We start from the raw sequence: 26,481 nt of genomic DNA, 5'->3' as shown, positions 1-26,481 counted from the left end.
CGGAGCCAATTACAATATGCCCCCGTTTTTTTCAAAAAGCGTGGGGATAATTAGTCAAGTACATATGGAATAGACAGTTATTCACAACTGGCATGATTATGCAAGTCGTACTCGGTGTGCTTGGATACATATATAATCCCAATCATCTACGCTTGTTTTTGTTGCTTTTCCAGTTTCCTCTGCCCTCACTCCTCCTCAAATATAAACCTCTCAGGAAAATATAAACTCTCCTATAAAGAAACCCCCTCCTCCAAAGTGCTCACTTGGTATGTATGCATGGTTGTGTCTTTCCAAGTGTGGTCATTGCGGAGCTTGTAATATGTTATAAGGGTTGTTGGGTTCCATTTGTTTAAAGACCAGAGTCTCGGCTCACAGAGGTGCTAAACACCAAATAGTGGCAGGTTTACACACATGATGCAAATTTTCCTTTTCCTATTTTTTATGCAATTTCCTTGCATTATATTAACCAGGTCTTTAGGAAATAATATTGACAAATCTCGACAATAAATGGTATCGGAATATTTGTTCATTTGACAAGTGTTCAAATGGAAACCACAAGCACAATGCCCAGTGTTTTCAAAAACTCGCAACCACATGTCATTACAGGAGTATGTGCTGGGTCGTGTTGAGATGCCAAAGACTTTGGAAGTAGCGGAAGTAGCTATAAAGAAACATGAAGGGTTTTTGAAAACCATGGACACCAATGAAGAGAAGATCATCAGCGTCATGGACAGTGGGAGGACGCTCATTGCCGAACAAAATCCCAATAGCAACAAAATTCAGGAGACCATAGACTCCATTGATGAGAGGTGTGAGGACTGCATACCCAAGGACATGTCATGCAATGTATCATGGATGTGTTTTCACTCTATATTAACCAACATATACACAGCATTCCAGCTCATTAAGAACCAAATAGAATAGTTGTTTGTTTAAGTATGATTTGTAGCTATTGATGAGAGTTTATACACAAAGTCGACTGGTGAGCTGTTTTTTTTTTTTCATACAACATCGAAAAAAGTACTTACTTTGAAGGTTGAGTCACTCCTCTGGGCAAAATTGTCTTTTAAGTCATCCTTTGCTTCTTGTCATCCCATATAGGCACACAAGGAACCGTGCCGCTGCAAAGGATGCGTTGACTCAATTCAAGGACAACAAAACTTTGCAAACATTCCTCCAACACTGCCAGGATGTAAGTGTAAGACTTCTATAAATGGAGCAAACTTTGATATATTCACACACATCATTCATTCTTTTCCAGATCTAAAAGTCTTGTGAAATTTCATTACAATACAAGTGAGTGCACGACTATTAATCTTGCCATCATGACTAACGAGCCTAATATTCCTTGCAGTTGTAAAAATGTTTGTATTTGTGTGGTTAGCTCAAACTTTGGATCGATGAGAAGATGCTTACAGCTCAGGACATGTCATACGATGAGGCCCGAGATCTCCACAGCAAGTGGCAGAAGCACCAGGCCTTTACAGCAGAGATGAGCTCCAACAAGGAATGGTTGGACAAAGTAGACGACGTAAGTTCTGAAAGTAATCTTGAATTATTTAAAATCCTTAAGATTTTTTGTTTTTTAATTAACTACCATGGAATTACAACTTTGAAGGTTTCAGGTTTTTTTTAATTTATTTAACACTGTTGGATTTCTAAGCATATTTTACAAAGGTCATTGATTTGGGAGAGTTTTCATGTACTTTTCATGTATATATGTATATGTATATATATATATATATATATATATATATATATATATATATATATATATATATATATATATGTATATATATATATATATATATATATATATATATATATATATATATATATATATGTATATATGTACATATATATATATATATATATATATATATATATACATATATATATATATATATATATATATATATATATACATACACACACCCACCATATTAAGTAAAATATAAATTTATAAATGAACCTTTCAATAGCTTTATATTTGTCATCAATCCAAATCTCGGGCAACTCTTCTACCCCCGTTAATTTTTTCTACCCCCGTTAATCCACCTCAAACGCACCTCCTTCAAATTCCCTGCTTTCCTTCCTGAAAGTCCCTGTAATGTCCATCTTGTATGCCCCATGTTCCCCGCCCCAACCCTCTCCCTTCCACAGATCTCCTAATGTCTATGTTCCCCACTGTTTTGTCCTTCCCACTCCTGCCCCTCTTGTCTCATGCCCCTCTTGCTGTGCTTTGTGTGTTAGCTCTCATATGAGCCTTGACAAGGTATACAAAAAAAAAACTCTGCTCCGGCCAATCGGAACCAAGATAGTGGTGACGGAATCAACCAAAGGGCGTTCGGAATCGAATCTTCCTTGTATCCTTTCGATATATATATATATATATATATATATATATATATATATATATATATATATATATATATATATATATATATATATATATATATATATATATATATCTTCTTCTTCTTTCGGCTGCTCCAGTTAGGGGTCGCCACAGCGGATCATCCGTATGATCCGCATAGTGATTTGGCACATGTTTTACGCCGGATGCCCTTCCTGACGCAACCCTGGTCGCCTCCTATGACACAGGGATATGGTACACCTATTTTAACCGGGGTATACACCGGCCCAGCACACTGGCACTCATTTCGCCGACCTCGGAAGGATGACAGGCTGAGTCAACCCCCTGGTGTATTAATTCAGTGGCCCAACGGGGCTTGAACTCAGGACCTTTTGGATCCCAAGCCGCTGCCCTAACCACTGCGCCAACACACCAGGCTATATATATATATATATATATATATATATATATATATATATATATATATATATATATATATATATATATATATATATATATATATATATATATATATATATATATATATATATATATATATATATATATATATTGTTACGGTTGTGGGGGTAGATGGATGAATTTAATAGGGAATTTAGGATTGAATAGAGTTGTTTGGTCCATGGATGTGTAGGAGACATCTCAATGTAATTAAGTAGGGAAACTGTGAGCTTAAGTCCACACGGGGGGTTGTGTGGTGTTAATTAGCTCGGGGGTAAGAATAAGTTTCCCCAGTAAGTAATCACCCCTCTGTGACTTTTCCCTTTGTTTTTATATTTCATGATTTGTAATAAAGGTGGGGAACACATCCCTCAAACAACTACAAGCAAACATGCCGAGCAGGCAGAAGCCCTGCCTCCAAGGGTGACAGTGCGCAAAATCACACCCCTGAGGCTGATGATTGGTGGGCGTGACGTCAGAGGCTAGCCAGGCATGCCGAATGGGCGGAGGCCCCGCTTTCCCGAGTTTTGTGCGAGCAAGCCAGGCCCCGGAGGAGGAAACGGTGGTTAGGTGTGATGTCGAAGAAGAAGGGTTGGTTGCGCAGTAATCGTGAGAGATTGGGAGTACACGCACAAAGTGAGTGAGAGTTGAGATTAGGGAAGGAACACACAAGGTCGAGAAAGAACATAAATCGGAGAGGGCCTGTAAGAACAGGGCTTTAAGGCTGAATTTCCTTCGACGCACGAAGAGGGTGGCACAATTCTTGTATCCATGTTGAGGCGATTTGGCTCGCGTGGTGAAGCAAGATGCTGGCATTTGGCTCTTGCTTGGGTCATGAGGAAGGGACCCCGGGGCTTGTGTATATAAAATAGCGGGTTGGTGAGGATGATCGATGCATGAAGCAGCTGCACGGGTCGATGAGCCTTGCTGTTGAGTGCCGCTTGCAGATTGCCTGGCTTACGTTTCTCCTGCAATGAGAGAAGCGACTTGGCACCATTTTGCATGCGTCACCACGTGCTAGTGGAAGTGCCTCGATTCCAAATTCCACAAAGACCAGCTCTGGGCCAAGCTAAGTACAATAATAAAGGAATGGTTTTCTTTTTATTTTGTTTCCCTTTGTCTGTATTTAAGTCCGTTTATAGAGGTGCCTCGACTTACACTTTTATTTACTTCACGTTATTATCATTACCTTTTCATTATTGTCCTTTATAAATATTTGTCTATTTTCATTAAACATGTTAATTTTAAGTAACTGTATCCGTGTATTTGTAGTGGGGTTTAAGTATAACCCCGTGCTGTGCTTCCCCGTGCCTCCGTCGTACCGCTATTGCCCCATGCCCTTTGAGCACATGTGATAATCTCGGAGGATCAATGCGTCTGCCTCCTATTAATAAGAAACCGCTCGACAGTCCGGGGCTGGCGTTGTTAACCGCCCATCACCACAATTTGGGTCGGGGGGTTAACCTTGGCCGCCAGCGCCACGACAATATATATATATATATATATATATATATATATATATATATATATATATATATATATATATATATATATATATATATAGATATATATAAAGATCCACCCACATCTCTCACCTGTGAATGAAGGGAATCGTCAATCAGCTCTCACCTGATCAACGAAACCCAGGTGGCTAGGACTATATAAACAATTGACCCCCCCCCCCACACTCCTCTTGCCAAAGAAGCTGTATTAAGCAACACAAGAAGACCGACACAAAGTAAGCGCTATGCTGTTTCGAACCCTTCCCAGAGTTCCTCAACAACTATAAAGATGTTCACACGTAGTACACACATGAGAATCCCAATGCTACACACACCCTCAGCAACCGGACCAGTTTCATCGCTTATTGACGAATCATCAGCGATAGCACAGACAGCAATGCATACCAATGAGGCTTGGTGAGTGTAATGAGATGCGAGTCAGTTTGGTTCACTCTTTTAGTTCGCTCTTGAATCCTGCCCAGAAAAGAAAAGTTGGTCGGGCTTTGTCCGCATTGATTTCTCATTTTGCGTCCACAGTAGATGAGAGATAGATGGTAGAAGAAAGATGCGTGAGAGGAAAGACCCTATCCTATTCGTGTAAGAATCTGTATGTGTAAGTGTCAATTTAATCTAATGAGCATTGGTTGGAATGGAGCAGCTCCAGCTCGTAGCAGCAACGCATGACCCCATGCTTGATCACGTGGACTCACCACACCCCTCGCTCTGCACCGCCTGTCTTCCTGGCGAGGTCTGATGTCTGGCGAGTGCTGCCCTGGCTCATCCTCTCCCGGTCCCTCATGATCCGCCAACAACAAACTGCTCTCGATCTCCAACTGCTCTCCGATTTGCTCCACTTTGCCTCGGATGCTCTTTTTATGAGCCAAAAATCGGATCAAATGGGGCTGTTAACGAAATCACGCTTCCCCGTTGGTCCATAACAGTCGTAGTCACGCCCCACCAGGCCCCGAACGCAAAAAATAGCTGTCGCTCACTGACTTGATCATGCGTTGGAGCTCCGAGTTTAACATGATGCCATGGTTTTTGGAAGCGCTCTCCCGCTTCGAATGTGCGCTGGCCTCCATTCAAATGAGGGATTTTACGAAAATCCCTGTGCCACCTGCAGATCCTTAAACGAGCTCCATCGCACGTTAGCGCTTCGAGTTATGCCCCAAAATAACCCGACCTACGTCTCCTGCATGTCCTTTGAGGCTATACTGAGAGTTTGATGACCATGTGGCAGTTGCGGCAGTTGTAGAGTAGTGTGAATATGTTGTGGCGTTTATATTGAGAGAGGATTGTAATGTGGCATTGTGGGGAAGAGGTTGAAATTCTTTGCAAGGAGATGGTCAATGAAGGTTGTGTTGGTAAGCGTGAATTGTTGCGGGGATTTTTCTTGGTTTTGGTGAGCATGGTATAATTTGGTGAGCGGTATGGAGGTCTGAAACGAAATGGCGGTTGAGAATTGGCGCGCAATTTTGAATGGCAAATTGGTGCCCGTACTGCAATGGATCCACGTTGTATTGGTGCGCAAACTGCAAGGGATCTGCGGTGCTTTTCACATTCATTATTGGGCTGTGTGCGTGCTTGCTTGCATGTTCCGTGTGAGAGAAAGGGGTGTAGAAGAAAAAGAGTGGAAGAACTGTGAGGGTTTAAGGTTAAAGAGGTGTAAGAGGTCTAACTCAGAGTCCCACTCAATGCATCTTTCCCCTTTACTCACTATAGACATATTATGAAAGGGACTAACTAATATACATATTATTGGAATAACAGCCTTGGGATCGCTGTATGTTGTGTGTCATTGGCTTGGAGGCATGCGGTTTTACAGAACTGCAACAATACTGTGTATATATATATATATATATATATATATATATATATATATATATATATATATATATATATATATATATATATATATATATATATATATATATATATATATATATATATATATATATGACGTGAAATGCAGCCCTAATTCATGCTGGGTTCCAATGTGTATTTGTTCATTGACGTAGGATGGATTGCGTCTTGCGGCCGAAAAGCCAGAGTTTGCACCAGTAGTGCAGGAACACCTGGACGAGCTCCATCGCTTGTGGGACTGCCTCGATTCAGCAACACAGCACAAGGCCAAACAGCTGTTTGACGCAAACCGAGCTGAACTCATTACACAGAGTTGTGGAGACCTGGAAAAATGGATCAAGGAGTTGGATGGACAGGTCCATTCGGATGATTATGGGAAGGATCTGACAAGTGTTAACATACTACTCAAGAAACAGCAGGTGAAACGTGTGTGTGTGTGTGTGTGTGTGTGTGTGTGTGTGTGTGTGTGTGTGTGTGTGTGTGTGTGTGTGTGTGTGTGTGTGTGTGTGTGTGTGTGTGTGTGTGTGTGTGTCATTGGTTGTTATCTCCATATGCTGGTTTCAGAAGTAGACCGGTGGAATGGATCCCTTTTGATGTGATCTGGGGAAGAAATTACTATGTTATCAAACTCTTCTGATTTCTACTCACCAATGTCTCCAATACCACCAAAAAAAAGTCCTGAGCGATTCACTTTGGAGAAAATTTTTGACAGCATTTTGAATTTTTGTCGAAATTTCGGCTTTTTTCGCACGAGACTAAGGGTTAAAAAAAAGGAAAATACCGATTTCTATTTTTTTCTGGGATACTAGAGTACTGCAAATTGGCTTATATATTAAACATAACATGTTTTATCCTACTATGACAAAAGAATTTAGTTCTGACAGAGACGTCATATTAAAAATCCAAGATGGCCGCCAATATACGGGTTAAACCGAAGCTCCACAGCCGCACAGTCACGAGTCCAGACCGCCCTGGTAAAGATGGATATGTATGAGTACACGAAAATAAAGCTATTCTAACTCATATTTATTCCTTCTGATTACGTATGCTTCTAGTTTCACAGACAAAGGTGCCATGTCCATCCATATGAGGGTCTAATTAAAGCATTCTCAAGGTGGCATAACCATGTTTGCAATCAACTGATTCAGAACTTTATATAGGGCCTGGATACAAAAGAATGGATATATATATATATATACATATATATATATATATATATATATATATATATATATATATATATATATATATATATATATATTTCAATATAATAAACTGAGTATGTTTCAAAGAATCCTTCGTGTACTTTATCAGACATCATGTATAGTAATTGAACTGTTAATCTATTACTCTAATATGATGTAACAGGTTGTACGCAGTATAACTATAATCTGTTTACATTGTGCATTTATGGAATCAGTGGGAGGGACACCTTACAGCTGTTGGAAAACTGTTGAATCTTTTTGCGGCGTCTGGTCATATAAATTATGCCAAAAGCGGGAGACTTTACCTCCAGATGATGAGAGATCTTCCAGACAAACACCCATGGCTCTACCAAAAGTTTGCTGAAGGTCACCATGCAATACGTAGGAGCGACAGATATTGGGCCGGTTTGTGGACAGATTTATGTATTGAGCAAATACTCATGCGATCAATGAATGCCAGAGGAGGTCTAACACGAGGTCGTGGCATGATGGAAAGTGTCAGGCATCAGTGGGTTTATGCTATGCATCACTGCGCCGCTGTTCACGAGGCAACGACCAGTCTGACAAATCGACGTCATGTGTCAAGTGCACAGCACGTGGAACTGGGTAAAGCCAGGTGCAAACGAGATCTGATGGACTTGCAAAAAATAATTGACTGGTTCGAGCAGCATGATCCATTCAACATAGAGATATCCTCATTAAGGTCATTGACCACAGGTATAACCACTACTGAGGAGGATGGCATCAACTGCGATGAGACAGAAATCGTGGGCGAGAAGATTCATCAGTCATTAGATGGCATAGCTGTGAACAATGCACATATAAAGAGATCCATCCACGTTCGGACATTAAATGACCTCCAACCCGGCATTAACATCTCCAAGAAGAATATCCAAATTGAGCCATCTGTATTGTTCATGCGCTGCACAGCACTTGCACAGCGAGAGTTTGAGGACATCAAGTTATACTTCATGCATGAACTGTTGGCAATACCTACATCACTCCTCAAGGATTATTACATGAGGAAGTCTGACAAAGCAGAATTAGCCAGGGTCATCAAGAAAGATATGACAAATATCAATCTCGAGGCTGCTGGTCCACTTGGAGACCTGCATATTGTGATAGATGGTGGTTGGCTGCTACACTGCATTCGATGGAAGAAGAATACTACCTATCTAGAGGTTGCTGAACAGTACGAATCCTATCTTTCTAATAAGTATGGATTGTGCTGTGTTGTGTTCGATGGATATGAAGGGCCGTCCACAAAAGATCATGAACTTTTGAGGCGATCAGGCAAACGGTCAGCTGATATCAGGGTCAGTGATACGTCCAATTGCCACAAGGACCAAGAGACATTTTTCTCAAACACCAAGAATAAGACAATTAATAGAATTTCCTTGCGAGTTTCCTGCAGGCAAAAGGGCATACAACCAAATGCAGTGACGGCGATGCGGATACCTTGATCGTATCTGCAGCTCTGGACTCTTCACGGAATAACCAATCTGTAGTGGTTGTCGCAGAAGACACAGATGTCTTCATTTTGCTGATACACCATTGGAAAACGAACATGGCTGATATATTCATGAGAAAGGAAAACTGAGGTGTATAGGTGTATAGCATTCGAGGTGTATAGGTGCTGAGGTGTATAGAGGTGCTGAGGTGTATAGCATTCGAGAAGCACATGAAGTGATGGACCTGACCATCCGTTCTTTTCATTCATGCTTGGAGTGGATGCGCCACCACATCATCTACCTTTGGACAAGGAAAAACCCACCTACTGAAAGCCTTCCCGAAGTTGGATAGCATTCAACGTCTGTCTGAAGCATTGTCAGATAGAGAATAAACAGCAGTTAAGGTCGGTACTTTGGGAGTTTCAATCTTCTGTCAACTCTACGGAGGGAAGGGCGAGTCCTTGACAAGTCTAAGACACACGCAGTATCAAGCAATGGTTGCTCGGTGTAATAGAATGGGTCCAGAATGACTCCCTCCGACTGAGTGTGCAGCCCATTTCCATAGCCTTCGTGTGCATCTCCAGATGGTTCAGTGGAACGAACTCGACAACAAATGCCTGGATGCACTGGAATGGGGATGGACTATGGACAAAAACATTATGCGCCCAATGATGACGGACTTAGATGCGGCACCCGCAAATGTACTTAAAATTATTTGTTGTAAATGTAAAGTCAGCACCAAAAGACAGTGTGCTACAAACCAGTGTTCCTGCCACAAAAATGGCTTAAAGTGTGTGGTTGCATGTGGTGGTTGTTGTGGGGAGAGCTGCCACAACAAGTCAGTTGATGTTGTAATTGATGAAGATGAAGATGATGCCTATGAACCTTGAACCAAGCCCATGTATAATGTATGTGTGCGTAACATTTTGTGTTGATTTTGATATATAATTATAATATAATGCATTGGAATAGCACGTAAGGCAACTGTATCCAGGCTGTTATGTTTTCTGTACGTTTTTGGTAGTCAAGGTGTTTTGAAAACAACCTGTAAATGCCTAATGTTCAGTCATTATCTATACCAGTGGGTGACCGTCTTGGATTTGTTTTATTATTTTATTATTATAATGTCTTTTTAAAGCAGAGTCCATTTATTTTTCTTGGTTTATCATTCCAACTATGATGCATAGGGTATTAGGAATAAAAACCATTTCGATCAAGTTACTTTATTGTACTCATGTATATCCATCTTTACCAGGGCGGTCTGGACTTGTGACCGTGTGGCCGCGGAGCTTCGGTTTGACCCGTATATTGGTGGCCATCTTGGATTTTTAATATGACGTCCCTGTCAGAACTAAATTATTCTGTCATAGTAGGATAAAACATGTTATGTTTAATATATAATCCAATTTGCAGTACTCTAGTATCCCAGAAAAAAATAGAAATCGGTATTTTCCTTTTTCTAACCCTTATTCTCGTTGTGCGAAAAAAGCCGAAATTTCGACAAAAATTCAAAATGCTGTCAAAAATTTTCCCCAAAGTGAATCGCTCAGGACTTTTATTTGGTGGTATTGGAGACATTGGTGAGTGAAAATCAGAAGAGTTTGATAACATAGTAATTTATTCCCCAGCTTTGACCTATTCCACCAGTCTAAAGGTGTAATGGAGTCCACCCAGGTCTCAAGTATCCACCTCTATTTCAGTAAGGGATAATGATTCAAGGAGCAATTTGTGAAGTTTTCTTCTTCTCAAAGTTTTGTTCTGAGTGCTCTTTTGAGAATTGTCACCGAGCCACAGACGGCTTTCAATGACAGTTTGTTTGTAGTAATATTCCCAGGAATGTTTTTTGAGATCTCTGTAAAGTTATCTTTTATCATTCCCATTGCTCCATTAATCACAGGTACAATTTCGGCCCTTTTCAGATTTCAGGATCTTTTCACTTCATTCTTGATATCTTGATATTTGGTCATTTTCTTGATTTCTGTTTGTTTAAGCCAAAATTGCGGGGTACTGATTAGCAATGCCTTCTTTTCTTTTTTGTACCTCAGTACTATATCCGGTCACAATGTTTTGTTTTCTATGTTCACACTCGATAGAATCATTAGGTCATGTGTGAGCGTTACTTCCTTGTTTTCAGTGATTGCTTTTGGTTCATGTTTCCATGAGTTTTGTGGAACTGGGGTATTGAGACTTTTGCAGATGTGCCAGTGGATTATTCATTAAACTTTGTTGTGCCTTTGGCTGTACGGCTGTTCTGCCATGAGTTTTTACATCTCGATAGGATGTGGCTCGTACTTTCTGTTTCTACCTTGCAGAACCTACACCTGTCCGATTGCTTCAGTCCCGCCATTTTCTTAAAGGCATTGGTGTCGTGTCCCTGGTATTGGGCAATTATAATGATTCGTTCTCCATCCCATCTTAGGCACTATCAAAAAGCTTTTTTGTAGTCTATCCATGCTGTGGATAATTTGGTTATTCTTGTGTTGCAATTTTCAAGTATGGCCTTGTTTAGTAGTAGGTGGTCTATTGTTCTGTAGCATCCTCTCTCGCATCCCTTCTGTTCTGCCTCTAGACCTCCTTCTTGTGTTAAGAGATAGTACATCATTTCTGTGAGGATTCCCGTCAGAAATTTTACATTGTTTGTAGACAGATTGTTGGTCAATACTTGTGAAGTAATTGGGTATCTTTAGATTTTGGAATGGGGAAGGTGTTGCCTACTGTGAGCCACTCATCCAAGGTCTCCTCCCCTTAGATAAATTTGTTGAATGCTTGAGTGTCCTAATTTTGTAGAGCATCTAGTTGCTTTAGCTAAAAGTTTGGAATGTCATCCGAGCCTGGGCTTTTAAAGTTTGGCATTTTTGTATTTTTTTTTAATTTCTTGTCTTCATTAAATATCACTAGAGGCATTTCCTTTAGGTGTTGTTATTTTTCTTCTCCAAGTTTTGGATCGAATCCACCTCTTTGTTGTGTTCTTTTGGGTCCTCAGAGATTCCTTTCCAGAAGTTTTCAGGATTATCTTTCTCAGAGGGATTTGATACATTTTGCTTTTGTTTCCCTAGTTCACAATATAATCTTTTCTCATTATTTTCAAACATGTGGTTTTGTTTTCTCCCTTTGTTGACTTTGTCAGAGGTTTTTTTAAATCTTTCTTGCAATCATTTATATTTTGAGTTTGCTTTGAGCAACCATCACCTCTAAGTCTTCATTTCCAATTTTTGTATTTGTTTTTTTAATTTTCGGATTCTCCTCATTAACTTTGGGATTCGATTTCCCCTTATAAATTGCTGTATTTTTCCTGTATCTTTTCTCAGTTGCTCCCTTTGTGTCTCCAGCCTCTGTTTCCATAGTGGTTCCTGGTCTCTGTCAAAATGGGCTGGTTTTTTCTTCTTGCAATGTTGTTTTCCCATTACTTTTTCTTGTTTGAGTAGTACCGCTGCAAAGCTCACAGCTTTGAGTTCCTTTAATGGGGATGATTTTGGTACCAATATCTTGAGTGCTTTGTTGGTTCTCCCAACTGGCATTTTTGTCCATAGGTTGTTTTCTATTTTGTATAGTTGTGGTCTTTCCCTGAAAACTGTCAATCTCATCTCCTCTATTTTGTTTGCCAGCTCTTATTTCAGTTTTTGCTGCTCCTCATCATCCTCATCCTCCTTCTCTCCTTCACCCCTCTGTTCCACTCCGTCATTCTGCCTGTTATCATCCACCGTTTTCATCCCCTCCGTCTTTGTAGGTGCTTTCACTCAGCCCACGACTGTAAGTTGGGTCTGTTTCCCCCTCCCCATTCAGGTGGTTCTGTGTCTCCTCCCCCTCTGTCTCACCTTGCCTTCGCCGCTGGGTCCCCAGGGACTGGCGACTGGGTTCCCAGTGATGCTCCACATTCCAAACGCTTGCTTTGTCACACAGCTCCTCCCCGCACCATTGTGGCCAGTTTTCCACCATCGCTCTGTCCACCCCCTGGAGAGCGCTCGGCTCCCATCCTCCTCATATCTCCTTGTGCTTGTCTTCTGGCTTTCACTGTTGTCTTTTATTTTATTTTTATTTCAGAATTTTTGTGCCATTGACGCAGCTTTTTTCAATTTTTTGGGATGGCACCATCATTGCTCTATCCTGGTGACCAATCTGGTCTTCTTCCACTGCTCCATGAATCTAACTCCCCTACCAGCCATCCCTCATTGTTCATATCTTGAATAGCTTTGCAGTGGTAAATGGCCTTCTCCACTATGCTTCAACATTCGTTTTTTAGGTTTCTCTTGTTGAGCTGTTAGGTGTGTGTGTGTGTGTGTGTGTGTGTGTGTGTGTGTGTGTGTGTGTGTGTGTGTGTGTGTGTGTGTGTGTGTGTGTGTGTGTGTGTGTGTGTGTGTGTGTGTGTGTGCGCGCGTGCACGTGTGCGGTTCAAACTCTGCATTGATGAAAATTTACTGTTTTATTTCTACGGTTGGCTTTGCGTGGACTAATGTCGAGATAAATATGAATCATAAATTTTATCACCTATGAAAAGCCTATTTTATACTTGTGTGTATGTAACTTCCTTTCCCTCCATGTGTGAATGTAAAAGCATTTCCAAACTTGTGAATTTTTTGTATACATCGTCGAGGCTCATGGAAGAGCAAGTACACTGAATGGATCAGGACATAACAGGACAAAAACGGAACAACAGAGAGAGATGTGTGGGTGGGTGGGGGGGGGGAGACATCAACAGCAGAGTTGAAGGCCAAGATAGAGGGAAACTTGGACAAACGATGTGTGTGGGGAGGCATGGGGGAAGGAGAGGATAAAATTGGATGCCTTTTGTAATGGATCAATATGACGGACAGGCAACTCTTTCTAAGACCCTTTATTTCACTTCAGTTTCTTGAAGACCAGATGAAAACGGGTCAAAAGGAAGTCATCGAGCTCCAGAGCCAATCTCAAGCTCTGCAGCAAGAAGGAAAGAATGCTGTGGAGGTGGACTGCAGGAGGCAGAGTGTTGAACACCGTTTCAAAGAGCTGAACCAACCTTTGCTGGAACGGCGAAACAAGTTGATGGCATCGAAGGAAGTCCATCAGTTAAATCGTGATCTGGAGGACGAAATGGTGGGAAAAGTCATTCTCATTTTTATTGAAGTGCAGTTGCTTCCTGCACAATCTTATTTTGTATACAAGAAGTGATAATTACTTTTCTTTTCTAGCTCTGGATTGATGAGCGAATGCCGCTTGCAACATCAACGGACTGTGGCAGCAACCTACAGACGGTGCAGCTGCTCACACAGAAAAATGAGGTCGGTTGGCTGTTCTGTGTTGTGATGGGCAAATCAAATTGTTATTTTAACACAGTACCCCTTGTGCTGTGAAATGGACTACTTTGAGGTCCTTTCATAATTTTGCACTTTCTCAAAAGCTAGACGATGATTGTCTGCAGAGGAAATGATAAATCTCACACTGCATTTTTGTTTTTTGATTATCATTCGAGCAAAATGACAAGTCATCAGTAGATTCTTCAATCTGGAAATCTCACAATTGTTCAGTGTCGACCATCTCGTTTGCTGTTCACCTTATTTTGTTTTGTTATTGAACTGCTTTGTAACTAAACCCATATTTTTACCTTCATATTTATTTTAAGACCTGGTTTTTTTGGAACAATGATTAATATTAACGTGGTTGGGCAGAACCTACAAAAAGAAATCCAGGGCCATGAGCCACGTGTGAGCGACGTGCTGCAGCGGGGCAAAGATATGGCTGCACATGGTGAGGGAGAACCTGAAGCCTTGTTCCAGAAGCTGACCGAGCTGGATTCACAGTGGCTAAGGTTATCCCAAGAGGTCGGGCAGCGAAGGAGTCGACTGGACGAAGCTCTACGTGGCCAGCAGTACCTGTTTGATGCCACTGAAGCCAAGAACTGGATGGTTGAACAGGAGCTGTACATGATTGCTGAAGAGAAGGCCAAGGCAAGTAATTAGAACCACAGACCTTTCGTATTTTGTGCACCTTTTAGGACTACAGAAGAGGCCTCATGTGATTGTGAGGCTGTCTCAGGTTCAGACATAAAAGGAGTCAGAATAAAAAAAGGATTGAAAATTTAAATGTTATGCAGGCATCCAACTGGAGTCTAGGGTGGCTGGGGATGATGGAAGGTCTGGGAGAAAGACGGAGAGATGTGAGGCATGGGAGATAATTGTATTCATTGTTTCTAATCATCATAAAACAGACTTCAGCTTTGTGTGGCTTTCCTACCACTATGAAAGTCTTTCTTCACATTCTTCCTCTTGGCATCTTGCACCCGAAAAACTCCAGAGCCAATCTCACCCTAACCTTGGGTAATCATCATCATCGTACCATACTTTTTAAATAGCATCGGTGCCGCCGAAGTAGATCCGGGGCAAGAGTCATGCTGGGTGGATTGCTATTGCCTTTCCAGCAGTCAGTCAGAGGCAGGAATTTATTTTGGGTGCCAGTGATGACTTGCCTCATATTCATGAAGGACATCATGCATGAGATCTTCAATGTCCACCAACTAATGCTGGCAGACAGAATACCCAGTTTAACATCCATTTGAGGGATGGCATACACATTGATGAATCACTCCGCATGTGAAACACCAGGATGACAGTTTATAGCTAGATCGAGATTCAAACCCAGGCTTCATAGCTCAGAGGCAACTGCAAATCCCTCTAGGGCCTAGGCTATACAGCCAGCCCATTGAATAGTATAACGAATGGTTAAATTGCCTTTTAACAGTTTAACTGATGACATCATGTGCACCACAACAAATGTGGTATAACACACATGGGTGTGCTTTTTATGCAGTCCAACATGAGGTTTGCAAATAACCATTTTGGATTACCTCATTAATTTATTTCATTGAATTTATAAATAAGGTTAGGAAACCAATTTTGAAATATTTTAGGGTCTACAGAGTATCTGGAGCTTTTATACTTCATGGGCCCATTGAGATTCTTACAGAAAGACTAATTACCTTCCACATTACCATTACTCTGCCCACAACAATGTAAATGTCTTTGTGTTATGTGAATCACAAGCAATTCCTGATGAAATGGCAACACAGAGAGAACAGAACAAATTCTCAAAAGGCAGGTATTTAAAAACAAGCAGGCGGTGAGTGATACGTTGTGTATAATTAATATGTTATTCGAGTAATGGATGTTTTGCTTGATGCAGGATGAGCAGAGTTCTACAGCGATGTTGAATAAGCATAAAATACTGGAAGATTCTGTGAAAGATTACAATGATGTGATCCAGCAACTGGACAACACCAGCCGCAACCTCATTGATCAAAAGCACCCTGAAAGGTTAGCAACATTAAATGATCATAAAATGTAATATTGTATTCTCACATCGTTTGTTCAAGCTAACCCTCAATAGACCAGAAAGTGGGAAATCGCAAAATCTGGTGTTTTATAAAACTCTTGAAACGGTTTCAGAAGTTTTTCCTTGATTTATTCTCTGTCTATTTCATTCCTATCGTTTCACTTTGCTTTACTTCTTGCAGTGAGTTAATCTGCCAGCAGCAGGCTGAGGTTAGCAGGTTGTATGGGGGGTTGCTAGAGTTAGCTCAAGAGCGGCGAACAAAACTGGAGCAGCAGGATGAGCTGTTGCAGCTTCAACGAGAGGTCAGTGATCTACAGCAGTGGATCGATGAGCATGAAGTGTCGGCACGCTCACACGAGCTGGGACAAGACTTTGAGCATATCACTGTGAGTCTGTAATGCACAAAATGAAATTCTTTCCACACAGCATAGAAGTCCTGATCGTATTTTATAACCAATGGACCTGCCTAACCGCTTTCGTTTTGGTTATTTCCAGGAGGCTATTAAACCGATTCAAAGGTGATTCTTTAAAAAGAGAAAGAAAACAATGGCAACTACCTATGAGCATAATAATTTTGTTTGTCCGTCCTCTAACTGTCTCACAAGAATGTCAAGCCATTGAACTTGGAAGGCCACACGTTAAAGTTGAGCTCCCTAATGAAGCTGAGTGCTTCATTTCCTAAGCTGATAGGTTCATTTATTAATGGTTCTCAGTTTTCAGCTCTGCTCGCAACTTGCTGTGGGAAATGAGGATATTTTACAGCTCGATTAAAATTTAACACATTCAGTATTTCAGCACTGCTCTGGATAAGCATTCTTTCACAGATAATCAACGACAGTATGAAATTACCATTGTTTTTGTTTTTTGCCCTTGGAAAAAGTGTCCATTATTGTGTGAGAGTGGTGATGTAATTATAAAATGGGCTTCTATCTAGCCTTTCTTTGAATAAATCCATTGTGCTGGCATATCTCTCCACGATGATATACAAGTCATATTGGAGCATGGAGGATGGACACTTAATCGATTTTGAAAATATTGTTGATATTTATATTGTGGAAGATGGAAAAAATGATGCCACTGATAAATATAAGCCGTTAGCCTTCCCATTCGTTTAAAAACCTCACTGAATATTTGTTGATTGAGTTGTATAAATGGAAAAGTGAGAATGAATTAATGATGAATGAGAGGTCAGCAAGAGAAGAGATTAGTGTTGTGTTTGGGAGAAAACATGAAGTGATGATAGACCAGGCCACAAAACAGAAAGGTTCTTTAAATTGATCAATATCAAACTGGCAGGCGGGTATTGTCCAAACTTGGGTTATTTAATTCAATTTCTCTTCTTTCTCTTCCCTTCCTGCTTTTATTCCCACACTTTCCTGGTAATACAGTATATTTGCTGTTAACTTGCTTTAGTATTGCCTTTTTCCTGCTTGTTTTGATCACTATTAACTATAGTCTCAACCCTCCAGATGCTGCAGCAGCATTTTTCGAAATTCTCACGTGACACAGTGAGTGTGGGCCAGGAACGTGTGACTGTGGTAGACTCCATGGTAAACGGGCTTGTCGCCAAGGGGCACCCAGATGTTGAGACAGCCATTAGTTGGAAATCAAACCTTGAAGAGTCATGGGAGGAACTTCTAGAACTACTTGCAACGCGCACTGCTGCCCTTGGTGCCTCCCACGAGTTCCACCGTATTGTACATGATGCGCGAGCCATTGGTGGGCGCATCAATGAGAAGCATCAACAACTCCCAGATGATTTTGGGCGTGACTTGCATGCTGTTGAGGATCTCCAGCGAAAGCACGCTGCATTTAAAAATGATGTGCATGCTTTAGAGGTTCAGGTAGGACCATGTGTAATTTCACTCATGTACAAAAATTCATTATTAACAATGAACTTGAGCAACATTTCAGATTCTGCTTGCTTTTAGAAAAAAGCATATGGATTCCAAAGATGTCACTGACCAAACAGGTTCTGTTGAAAAATATTAAACTATTGAACGATGGCATTGATTATTATTTTCCATCTTGTGGTGGTTCTTCAGGTAAATCAAATCCAGGAAGACATTGAGAGGCTGAGGGCCTCATACGCAGGTGAGAAAGCTGACGAGCTCGACCAACACAAAGAGGATGTAACCTCAAGCTGGGGTGAGCTGCTGTCTTCTTGCGAGGAGCGGCATGAGAAACTTGCTCGCACTGAGGAAAAGTACTGTTTTCTCAGTTTGATTCGAGACCTCATGCTTTGGATGGAACAGATAATGCGGCAACTCGACGCACAGGAGAAACCCAGGTCTTGTGATTGTTTATATTTTTATTTTCATGGAAGAGAAAGGTTAAATTGACAGTGTGGTAGTGGGATAACAAATGGGCACAACCGGTCAGGAAATAAACGAACAGAAAATGAAGAGAGAGAATTGAAGGAAATGGTGGAATCAGCAACTAAGAGTGTTAGGTTAGGAAGGGTACATGGGGGTAATAAAGGTCATGGGACATGTTTGAGGGATGACACGAGGCGGCGGTGCACTGCCTACTTTTGAAGCCTTGGAGGGAAGAATGGGAAAGAACAGTCTGTGGAAGGCAGTTTCATAAATGGGAAAAGCCAGATTTAGCTTTGGTGCCAACACCTTACTTTCAACACACTTTATTTAATCTCTGCATCATTTAGCTGCAAGAATAAAGTCACGGAGGTAAAAAAAAAAAACAGAGTCGAGCTCAATAGTCGCAAAACGTGTACCTTTTGGGTCTTTCATCCTGTAAAAGCAAGGGAAAACACTGGAGATGTGAGTTAAAGTGCAAGAGAAAGCCCTCTTTGTGTTCGCAGATTCTTAATATCCTGAATGTGTTAAATGATTATTATGGTCTGTGTAAATGTTTATTCTGTTTTGCATGTTTTATTTATTCATACATGAAGCTGCATCAATGCTTTGCAATGAAATTTTGTAGTTTTATCAATAGTTTATCGAAGCCTGTAAATCTCACTACCTTTTAATAGTAGTACTCAGATGCAACTGAAGTCTCTGGATATATACACCCAGGCTGACTGGCCAGGCGGGCATGTGATCCAATATTTGGATTGAGGTGCTGATTGGTAATAGCAATGTTTTGTGCTTTGACAGCTCAGGTATTGGCAGCTCCTGAGATTACTTCCCAAATTACTTTTTTTTTCTCTCATGCTGTGTTTCATTCCATCTTTCCTGCAGTTCTCCTGCCACTCTGCCAGACAGAAAGGTTTGTCGGGAGATATTTGCCACCAAAACAATTCGTATTCGCGAAATTGAAGGCTATTTTGAATGTGCGGAATCAAAAAAAATTTCACAGAGCTGTCTGTTCTTAAGCAAACTAGAGTCAAACAGTAGGTCTTATCTGAAATTGTATCTGTCTGATTTGAATGTCTTTTCTCCAAAACTTGATCATTCCGGCTCAGGCCCAATGTTTGGCATGTGATGCTCTGTCATTTTACTCACAAAAGATGTAGATTGTCTGAACTCTTTCTTTGATTCAAAATTAAACTAAGGGTCATTCTTTTAGACTCTTGTCAAGTGTGTATTCCTCCTCTGGCAACCCAGGAACCATAATCGTGCTATCTCAAGGTTAAACTCTCCTTCATACCAGTCTCCTTCCTCAGAGTTCTGGTAGCACCCTGTCAAGTCCATGTGGTGTGTGCTCCCCCTCGATACCCTCACTCACCTCAAAAAGCCTCACTGTCGATTCTGCTTGAGATGAGGAAAAATTTCTCAAGCAATTTTTTGCCTCATAATCTTCTAATAAATCAAGGGTAGAAGGAGGAAAGAAACCATTGATGTTGAACATGAAAAAAATGCACAAATATGTTCAGCTCGACAACACAAGGGTTGATACAACAGATGTTGCAATGTTTAAAAGAACAGTTTTGGAGTGAAGAAGAAATGTAAAAAGTAGATATAAAGATGGAAAACCCAAAAGAACGAATGAATCATGCTCGCTGAGGCCAAATAAAAAAATAGGAACCACCAACAACAATGATATACAAAGATGTACTTCCAGCAGCAAACTTTCAAGGACAGCAGATGGGACAGTAATGTTTGTGAAATGTAGAAAATGACAACTGGTGAAAGTTAGCTCTACAGGAGCAAGCATGTCTGTGTTCAAAGGCCATGGAACTGGACACATGTTATTGACTTTGACGGAACTCTTATGGAACAAAATATAATGTCATTTTTCTTTGTGACAGGTTTATCATGAAAACATAATTAATGCTGTGCCCAATAAACAAGAATACATAGAAGCATAAGTAAAAATACAGAAATTAAATTCAAGAAACAATTACATGCACAGGGACGTGTCTGGAGTGGAGATGCAAATGAATAACCATGAGCACATCTTGGCTGAGATTGATGCACGACAAGATAACTTCTCATCCGCCATCAGAATGGGAAACGACCTACTTGCCAAAAATCACTACGCTTCACCTGAAGTAGGCAAACAACACAAAGTGCAAGTCTTGTAGATGGCGGGGAAGGAGCTTTGAGATGTACATTTCTCACATTTGTGTTTCAGATCAAGGAGAAACTGGAGCAACTGCAGGAGAAGAGAAAGGAGATGACAAACAAGTGGGAATTCACTGCAGAGTGGCTAAAACTAAGTAGGTTGAAAGTGATTTGCCCATATTATGTGCACAGTGTGACAGGTTGCATTTACACTGTTGTAGATAACAGGGATTAAGACGCTTGTACAATGATTAAGATGTTTGTACAGACATTAGGACGTTTGTACAGGGATCAAGACATTTCTACAAATATTAAGACGTTGTACAAGGATTGAGGCATTTGTACAGGGATTAAGACGTTTGTATAGAGATGAATGGGTTTGAACAGGGATTACGATGTTTGTACAAGGATTAAGATATTTGTACAATTATTAAGATGTTTGTACAGGGATTAAAAAGTACTGTTGCAGATATTGAAGCAGTTTTGTTCCAAGTTATGAAGTTTGTAGTTGATCTGTACTGTAATAAATTTGAAAAGGCTTATAGCTTATGTATCATGTAGGTATTAGAAATATTTTTGGAATGCACACAACCAATACCCACACTCATGCACGAGTCCCAGACAATGAGCATTGATAACTAGAGAGAGTGAATGCATTTTTAGTCCAAAAGGATGGTGTAGAAGTAATGCACTTACCTTAGACCCAACTAGTCTGGGTTCTACTCCCGACCTAACTATAAAACTGTCGGATTGGTGCTTTGCAGGTAGGGTGTTGCATCACAAAGCACGCCGTCCTTCGGATAGACGTTGGACTGGGTGCCTCATCCACTAACGTTTTTGCTGGACTTCAAAGATCTCATCGTGTATTTGGCAAACAGTAGACAAGTTATTTTCAGCACCCTAAACAAATTACAAATGCCTGCCCAAATTGCCTTCAGTTAAATTCCAGGCCTGGCGAGCTGGTTCCTGAAAGCCTTGGAGCAAAAAAACGTTCTCCCCACCCCTCCCCCCTCTTCCCACCCTGTCAACTGCTCAATAAAGTAGGAATAATTTGAGGAATTAAAGAAGTAGTAGTGGAATGAATGCATTATTTTAATACAATAGATCATCATAACAAATGAAAATACAAAAGACAAGTCTGGAGACGGCGATGGTTCACGAGCAATGTACACGATTCGCCTTTTTTATTTTTTGACCTTCGAGGGGACGCCACGGGCAAACTAGCGGGAATCGGGAAAAACGTAAATGATGAAAGTTGTAGTACTCGAAGAGCACTACTTGCATACCAACTTTCATTCGAAACAGTTGAAAACCCAAGGAGCTCGATGCCCAATTTATTGATTTTTTTGACATTTTCTAAGTTCGTGACCTTGTGACCTTGACCTTGGGACGAAAATTAAAAATCGAGCTCCGTGAGGCTATGCAGGTGCCATTGGGCTAACCAAATACCAAAACCCCTGCCAGATTCGACAAACCCCCTCGGAGAAGATGTAACTTGAAATCGGCTACCCCCTAAAAACACATGTTTTTTGGGCGTGGCTCCGCCCTTATTGGGCGCAGCACGCCCATTCTCAGGAAAACACAACTAGATCATGATAGAAACCTCCCACCCAAATTTTATCAGGATCGGATCGAAGCCCACGGAGCTATGCTCGGGACAGACAGACAAGCCGGTAGGCGGACATGGGTCGTCGGCCGTTGCTAGGCAACGGAGGGGTCCATAGCAACGGTTCTTTCTCACACATAACTAGGACATACCATGAACCTACTATACCAGTTTCATGTATATCTGACTCATAGTCTCTGAGATATAACGAACTTCGTTTTTTTTATTGTTTTCGACCAGGGTTCATTCAAAGTCTATCTTCTCCGACAGTTTTCATAGGTTCCGGCTGGAAATTTTTGACAATATGGCTGAATGTACCGCCCACAGTCGCTCGTGGCACAATTTTTGATTTTGAAAGAAATCAATTTTTTATGATTTTTCAAAAATTTCAAAGTCCCGTTGCTCAGCAACGGTGGTATCCATAGCAACGGTTCTCATTTGCACACAACTAGGTCATGGTATGAACCTACCAACCAAGTTTCATCGAAATCGCCATTGTATTAACTGAAATTGCCATTTTAAATACTGATAATAAGGGTAGAACAAATCTCAAAAAAAAAAAATTTTTGACGACCCAACAGACACACACCCATAACGAATATAGTGGTCACTTACTGACTCGTGAACCAAAAGTTAATTTTTCAGGGAATGGTGATAAAAAAGGGACATTGTCATTTTTTTAAACAATCGCTGCAATTGGAAAGAATTTTACAATATTAAATGTAAGAAGATAGGAATACACAAGGTGTGACATATTGTTCCAAATATCCTATATTGTTACACAATAGTTCAGTTACGTTGCTCAGTCACAGATTCACCTCTATTTTTATGCAAGCCCACACATTCTCAATAATGTTCATTTCCGGCCTCGTGCAGGAAAGGAATGGTTGGTAAGTGTTCTTTAAGACTCTGCCATCAAGGTTCGAATTCTTGTAGTATTAACAGTCCCATCAGCATCATTGCCAGGAGTTTTTTTTAGCTATCTCAGGAGCAGCCTAATAAAGCTGATTGAGATCTGATCCAGACTGTGGTTAAATCGTTACTTTGATTTATTTGTTTTTTTTTGAAAAATGCACTCTTTTGTCCAAAAAGGAATTTTGAAACAAAATAAAAAGTGATTTTCCATAACTTGTTGGATGGAATTCTCTTAATACTAAGCCGATAAACAACTAGCAGGGTATGCTTACACATTGTAATTGTGTAAGCAAGCATACGAATGCTTTCCGATGGTTCTGTGATTAATTTTTTTGTAAGCTCCGATGGTTTTGTAATTATTATTTTTTGTAAGCATACACACATTATGTAAGCATATGAACCGTGCTTCCCCATTGTCTCGGGTCGCTCACCTGCATTTGATTTTTCATTTATTTATTTTAATTTATTTCTTTCATTTATTTATATTTTAATTTATGGATGCTTTGACGGTTCCGTGATTATTCCTGGTGTGTTGACTTCGATGTCCATTGGCACACAAAATTACTGTGCAGGTCACTCACCTGCATTTTTTTCTTTTTATTCATTTATTTATATTTTCATTTTTGGATGTTGTACGACGATTCTGTGATTTTTTTTTCCCCGGTGTACCGGTTTCAATGTCCATTGACCCACAAAATTTCAGCTTTCTCCATCACTCGGAAGGTACCGATCTTTAATATCAGTCAGTCAGTCAGTGGTTAGAAAGAGCTTTATATATTGGATATACATGCACTTAAAATCCAGTACCATCTCCCAAATGTACATACACCATAAATTCACCCAAATTCCTAATTTTTACCTCTAACCCCAGTGCTGGAGGTATATCAGTTTTCACGCGATGCAACAGTAGCTGAAGCCTGGCTCCTTGCTCAAGACCCACACATTACAAGCCAGGAGATGGGTGCCAGCGTGGATGAAGTTGAAGACCTTCTCAAGAGGCACGAGGCATTTGAGAAATCTGTCACGGCTTGGGATGAGCGCTTTGCCAACCTGGTTAAACTCACTGGGGTAATTGGTCTAATATTCTTCTTATTTGAATACCACTTTGAATGGCTCTGAAGCAGAGGAGTGATGATGGAGTGAGCAGGCAATAGTGGGAAGGTGAAGTAGGTTAACAGGAAGGAAGAAACCATAGAGATTATTTTTGTTGATGATGAGACAATTACATCTGTAGATTGAGCTTTGTAAAAATAAAGAAAGTGTTGTCTAGAGGGGCTGGAGTGATAGTGCAGAAAAAAGTGGATGTTATAGTGTCAGGCCATGACAGGAGGACATTATATGCAGGAGCAAGTGAGATAGGTAAAGATTACTGTAAATAGTTGAAAGATAGGTGTAGATTAATAGGTAACATACTGAAAGTAAGGGGGTGTGAGGTTATATATATTCTGGTGTTCTCACAAGCATAGGAAAAGGAATGGAATTTGTGAGCAGGACAGTAAATGTAAACCTGTGGTTAGAAATATCATTCAGGAAGCAAGGTTTTGAAATTAGAAAATAGTGGGAAACAATTTGGGGGCTAAACTTTTCAAAAGGAAGGGTGGATAATAATAAGGGGTGGAGAGATGTTCATAGTGGTGAGTGAGGAAAGATGAAGGCTTTTTCAGGCAAGAGGAAAGAAGAAGAGCTATGAGGGGAGGGATGGGATGGGGTGGGGTAGCTCATAACACAGGTGTTAGGAAGAGACAGGAAAGAAAAATAAGAGGGATCCAGTCAATGCATGAATGGGAGGAATACTGTGTGAATGGGGTGTGATCTCTGGGTGATGTGCATGCTGTGTTCTACTGATGGTATATTAAGATTTCCTGATTCTTAAAGGTGTGGGTCTTGTCATGTCACCTTGTGAATGTTATCTCTGTGAATTCAACCCCTACCTAACCTTCCACAAAGAATAAGAAGGTTATGCAATATTTGAGATAATTATCACCTCTTTACAACATCATCCCCTTTAATGTTGTGAAGAATGGTATCTTACCTGTTCTGTATGTTCTCACCCTTCCCTTTTTCATTCTCACCCTTTCACATTTCCTTACCTGTCCCTCCCCACCTCCTCCCCATTCTCCCACCACAACCAACACACACCATACCATACAGGTTAGAGAGACTGCTTTGTATCAAAAGTGTTGGGAAGGTACTTGGCACAAGAAAGATGGACTGAATGGCCTTTTCCTGAGCTTCTTTAACTGTGGAACTGTATTTTGTGGAAGTATGAATAACTATAATTCAGGCCATGCTGTGCACTCTTACCAGTGCTAATGCTTCTGCTCTTCTGGAACAGCTGGAGCTAAAGGAGCTGAAGAAGAAGCAGGAGCAGGAACAGGCAGAGCAAGAGCTGAGGCTCCAGGAGCAGTTGGCTCAGGAGGAAGAAGCAAGACGACAGCGTGAAGAGAAACAAAGGTATTAGAGATGGGAAAAGGGATATGACTGTGGTTCTGCCTGTGGCGTTGTATACAGCTGGAGTATCACTGCAAATACAAGTTAGCCCATTGAACTGTGAAGAGTACATTTAAATACAACAACCATTCTTACAAGAAAATACTGTAGATGTACTTGTTCCAAAACATAGTAAAACGTAGCTGAACTAGAATTGCAGACATTCTCAAGCAAATGCAACATACCCACTCCAATCCACTTTGACCCCTGAAAAATATCAAGGAAGACACTGGATCAATATTTCCCTGTTCATTTTCTCTTGGGGCTGTGGCAAGGTATGTCTGTGCCTGATATTTTCTGCATTCATTAAAACCGAAAGGCTTGGCATGCCAAAAATCTTAATTTGATTTAAAATTTTGAGCTTTGACCCTGATTAATTTGAAAAGATACCAAACCAATGTCTACCTGCTTTAACCTATAAAAGCTGTGGTAAGGTAACATTTTTCCAATTCTCATCTGGATTGGTTGAAATACAGAGGCGTGACATGACTCTAATCCGAATTACCAGTGAAGTTACCAGATTCAAATAAATACAGTCATGTCTGGTGGAAGAAGAAAAAAAAAACCTGCTTCATTTAAATTTTCGTACATGATGAAAAAGATTATCTCATTAAATGTTTATTTTATCATACTAATGAGTGTGTGTGTGTGTGTGTGTGTGTGTGTGTGTGTGTGTGTGTGTGTGTGTGTGTGTGTGTGTGTGTGTGTGTGTGTGTGTGTGTGTGTGTGTGTGTGTGTGTGTGTGTGTGTGTGTCCTCCATAACTCCAAAACCATAAAACTTAGCAGCCTGAAACTTTGCATGCAGACTAAGAAAACTCCAAGCAAGTGCAAGAGTGAAAAATAGGTGTTTGGGTTAATTAAAACA

At 40.6% G+C, this 26,481-nt stretch overlaps 1 protein-coding gene across 5 annotated transcripts in view; it reads left to right on the top strand.

Moving 5' to 3' along the window:
• LOC147012353 (spectrin beta chain, non-erythrocytic 1-like) overlaps window positions 1–26,481 on the top strand; it is a 330,873-nt gene that overhangs the window by 284,676 nt on the left and 19,716 nt on the right. For all 5 annotated transcript variants that reach the window (XM_085856438.1, XM_085856436.1, XM_085856437.1 and 2 more), the window contains 15 exons: window positions 607–809; window positions 1,102–1,192; window positions 1,385–1,531; window positions 6,336–6,599; window positions 13,682–13,906; window positions 14,002–14,091; window positions 14,479–14,757; window positions 15,989–16,119; window positions 16,320–16,524; window positions 17,608–17,982; window positions 18,184–18,428; window positions 20,453–20,591; window positions 20,675–20,759; window positions 23,997–24,193; window positions 25,461–25,579. In XM_085856438.1, the coding sequence (XP_085712564.1) occupies window positions 607–809; window positions 1,102–1,192; window positions 1,385–1,531; window positions 6,336–6,599; window positions 13,682–13,906; window positions 14,002–14,091; window positions 14,479–14,757; window positions 15,989–16,119; window positions 16,320–16,524; window positions 17,608–17,982; window positions 18,184–18,428; window positions 20,453–20,591; window positions 20,675–20,759; window positions 23,997–24,193; window positions 25,461–25,579 (2,795 nt within the window). The remainder of the gene's footprint in view (window positions 1–606; window positions 810–1,101; window positions 1,193–1,384; window positions 1,532–6,335; window positions 6,600–13,681; window positions 13,907–14,001; window positions 14,092–14,478; window positions 14,758–15,988; window positions 16,120–16,319; window positions 16,525–17,607; window positions 17,983–18,183; window positions 18,429–20,452; window positions 20,592–20,674; window positions 20,760–23,996; window positions 24,194–25,460; window positions 25,580–26,481) is intronic.

The sequence above is a fragment of the Eptatretus burgeri genome, chromosome 15 (assembly GCF_056783735.1).
Source record: "Eptatretus burgeri isolate ZD-2024b chromosome 15, Ebu_testis_v1, whole genome shotgun sequence".
Taxonomy (NCBI): Eukaryota; Metazoa; Chordata; class Myxini; order Myxiniformes; family Myxinidae; genus Eptatretus; species Eptatretus burgeri.
The sequence above is the reverse complement of the archived record's forward strand: the minus strand, read 5'-3'. Positions and strand labels throughout refer to the sequence as shown.